Here is a 2,498-nt window from a genome sequence, read left to right on the forward strand (position 1 = left end):
CTTATGCGTAAAATCCTTCGCTAGATATGAGCTTGTGGGGAAGCTCAATGTCCTCGTCCCATCTCATTGTCGTGATCGCCACCAATTTGTCCCCATACAAGCGTCTAGACGAATGATAATTTAACATCCGCGGATCTCAAGTTCAAGCACATACTCGAGGCATTACCACCAATTTGTCCCCATACAAGCGTCTAGACGAATGATAATTTAACATCCGCGGATCTCAAGTTCAAGCACACACTCGAGGCATTACGGTTCTAGCGACTAGCAACCTGCTCCGCTTACTTTAGTCTGTAGACATGGCGCTTTCCACGCTTCTGTCGCTCATGCTCCTGCTGTCGTGCACGGTTTATTCTGGTTCAGCAGAACAATGTGGACACCAAGCTAACGAAACTTCTTGCCCAAGCAAACTGTGCTGCAGCAAGTACGGCTGGTGTGGTGTGACCTCTGATTATTGTGGAATTGGTTGTCAAAGCGGCCCCTGCCGGAACACTACTGCTGCAACGCCAGCTTCACCGCCGTCTTCGACACCGGCTCCCTCAACAGGCGGAGTTGAAAGCTTCGTTAGCAGCAGCGATTTTAATCACATCTTCCCCAAGCGCAATCCCTTCTACACATATGATTCGTTTATCAAAGCCGTAACCCAGACCTTTCCAGCATTTGGTAATACAGGAAGTGTCGTGAGTCAGAAGCGGGAGGTTGCTGCTTTCTTCGCTCATGTCATGGACAAGACATCCGGTAAGGGATCTAGAATCCTAGATAGTACACAATTTGCGATTTGGCTTGCTGATTAATTCCGCCTGAATTGCTTGTCTTGGTCAGGCATGCTTTACATCGAACAAGTCGATAAGCCGGTGTTGTGCGACAACTCCACTGGCTATCCCTGTGCAGCGAATCAAAGCTACTACGGCAGGGGTCCCCTTATGCTTTCATGGTGAGCAAGCCTTATCCTATATCAATCTAAACCGCGCATTAGGAAGATAAGTCTCCTGCTTTTATTCCCATTTCAACAATTCACAAAAGTGTGTACATGGCAGGAATTACAACTACGCTAGAGCAGGCAACGCGCTGAGCCTGAATTTGGTGAACGATCCAAGCTTGCTCGCAAATGACGCTGTGAACTCGTTCGAGGGCTCGTTGTGGTTTTGGATGACAAGCTCAGAGGGGATTCCTGCGTGCCATGGCGCGATTATTGGGACGTGGAAGGCAACGGCAGCGGATCGAGCAGCTGGGAGGCTACCAGGATTTGGGGTGACAATGGACGTAGAAAATGGGCAGGCTGACTGTGGCAAACAGACAGAGAGCGCGCGGAAGAAGATCCAAACCTACATGAGCTTATGCAAACGATTCGGAGTTAGCCCGGGCCCAAACCTTAGCTGCGCTAACCTGAAACCTTTCTAACTTCGTTATTATCGGAATCGTCGGTATCTGATTAAATTGGGATTGGGTTCTGATGAAATCATAGAGCAATAATTCAATAATTGGGATTGGGTTGTCATGAACTCAATAATTCGTGCTTGTTACTGCTTCTCGCTGTTATGCTTTCAGTAATCTACACATGCTTCTGTATGCCGTATCCAAAGAGTAAAGAATGTTTTCCAATATTATTTTCCTTATCGTGTGCTATTCCATCTTTTTGTCATCTGAACATCAATTTCTGTCCGCTGGACAAGTTTGCTGGCAATTTATGTCCGCTGGACAAGTTTGCTGGCAATTTGGTCAGTAGGAATTATTGTGGGCTTCTATTGATATGAGTTTGTATTAACATTTTATTTCTACTTGGTCCTGTATTGCTCTCTCTAATTTTTTGAGAACTTTAATTATTCAGCTCCAAAAGGTATGTATTGTGCAGCAAACATATCACCTCTATAATCTTTGAGACCCCTAGTAATGCTAAAACCTGGCCGAGACTAATCTCTATATACTATGAATCTAAAACACTTGTCCTTCTCTCATCTCCAATCGTACAAGAGTGCATAAGGGCGCATGGGCACTACCTCATGGTATATCAACTAGCACACATAGCTTACATATACAAAGCACCTCCTAGTCTTATATAGAGCCTATAGTTGAATTTACCTCATTTAAAAATAATTATTCTATGTGGGAATTCATAAGGACACTTTACTATAGCAATCCGTCGAAGGAGGTAGTGCTAAGTCTAATAAACATGTGGGGGAAAAAAATCAAAGACCTAACTTCTAGTTAGAATCACCCAATATGCTAAACATGCAAGCTTCCTAAGATGACCATTAATGTTGCATATTGGTACAATCATACTCCATATGATATATGCTATAGGAGACTTTAAAGTGCAAACTTGAACATTTTCTAAACTCTTTGGAAACAATTATAAATCTCTCTCTCTCTCTCTCACACACACACACACACACACACACACACACACATGCACGCACGCACTATAATAGTACAAGAAATCATCTTTATGCATTGAGTGCCAAGTTTGCATATCTTATAAGAGATAACCCAAGTTTAAA

General features: G+C 43.7%; 1 protein-coding gene across 1 annotated transcript; it reads left to right on the forward strand.

Moving 5' to 3' along the window:
* The first annotated feature begins 299 nt into the window (after window positions 1-299).
* On the forward strand, window positions 300-1,401 carry LOC147897020 (endochitinase 3-like). The gene is made up of 3 exons (XM_087381196.1): window positions 300-738; window positions 823-934; window positions 1,038-1,401. Exons 1-3 carry the CDS (start codon window positions 300-302, stop codon window positions 1,399-1,401), a joined length of 915 nt encoding a protein of 304 aa, XP_087237322.1.
* Window positions 1,402-2,498: the final 1,097 nt, after the last annotated feature.

This window comes from Dipteris shenzhenensis, chromosome 11 (genome assembly GCF_047967505.1).
Source record: "Dipteris shenzhenensis isolate YYH24624 ecotype China chromosome 11, Dip_SZ_1.0, whole genome shotgun sequence".
In the NCBI taxonomy this organism is placed as follows: domain Eukaryota; kingdom Viridiplantae; phylum Streptophyta; class Polypodiopsida; order Gleicheniales; family Dipteridaceae; genus Dipteris; species Dipteris shenzhenensis.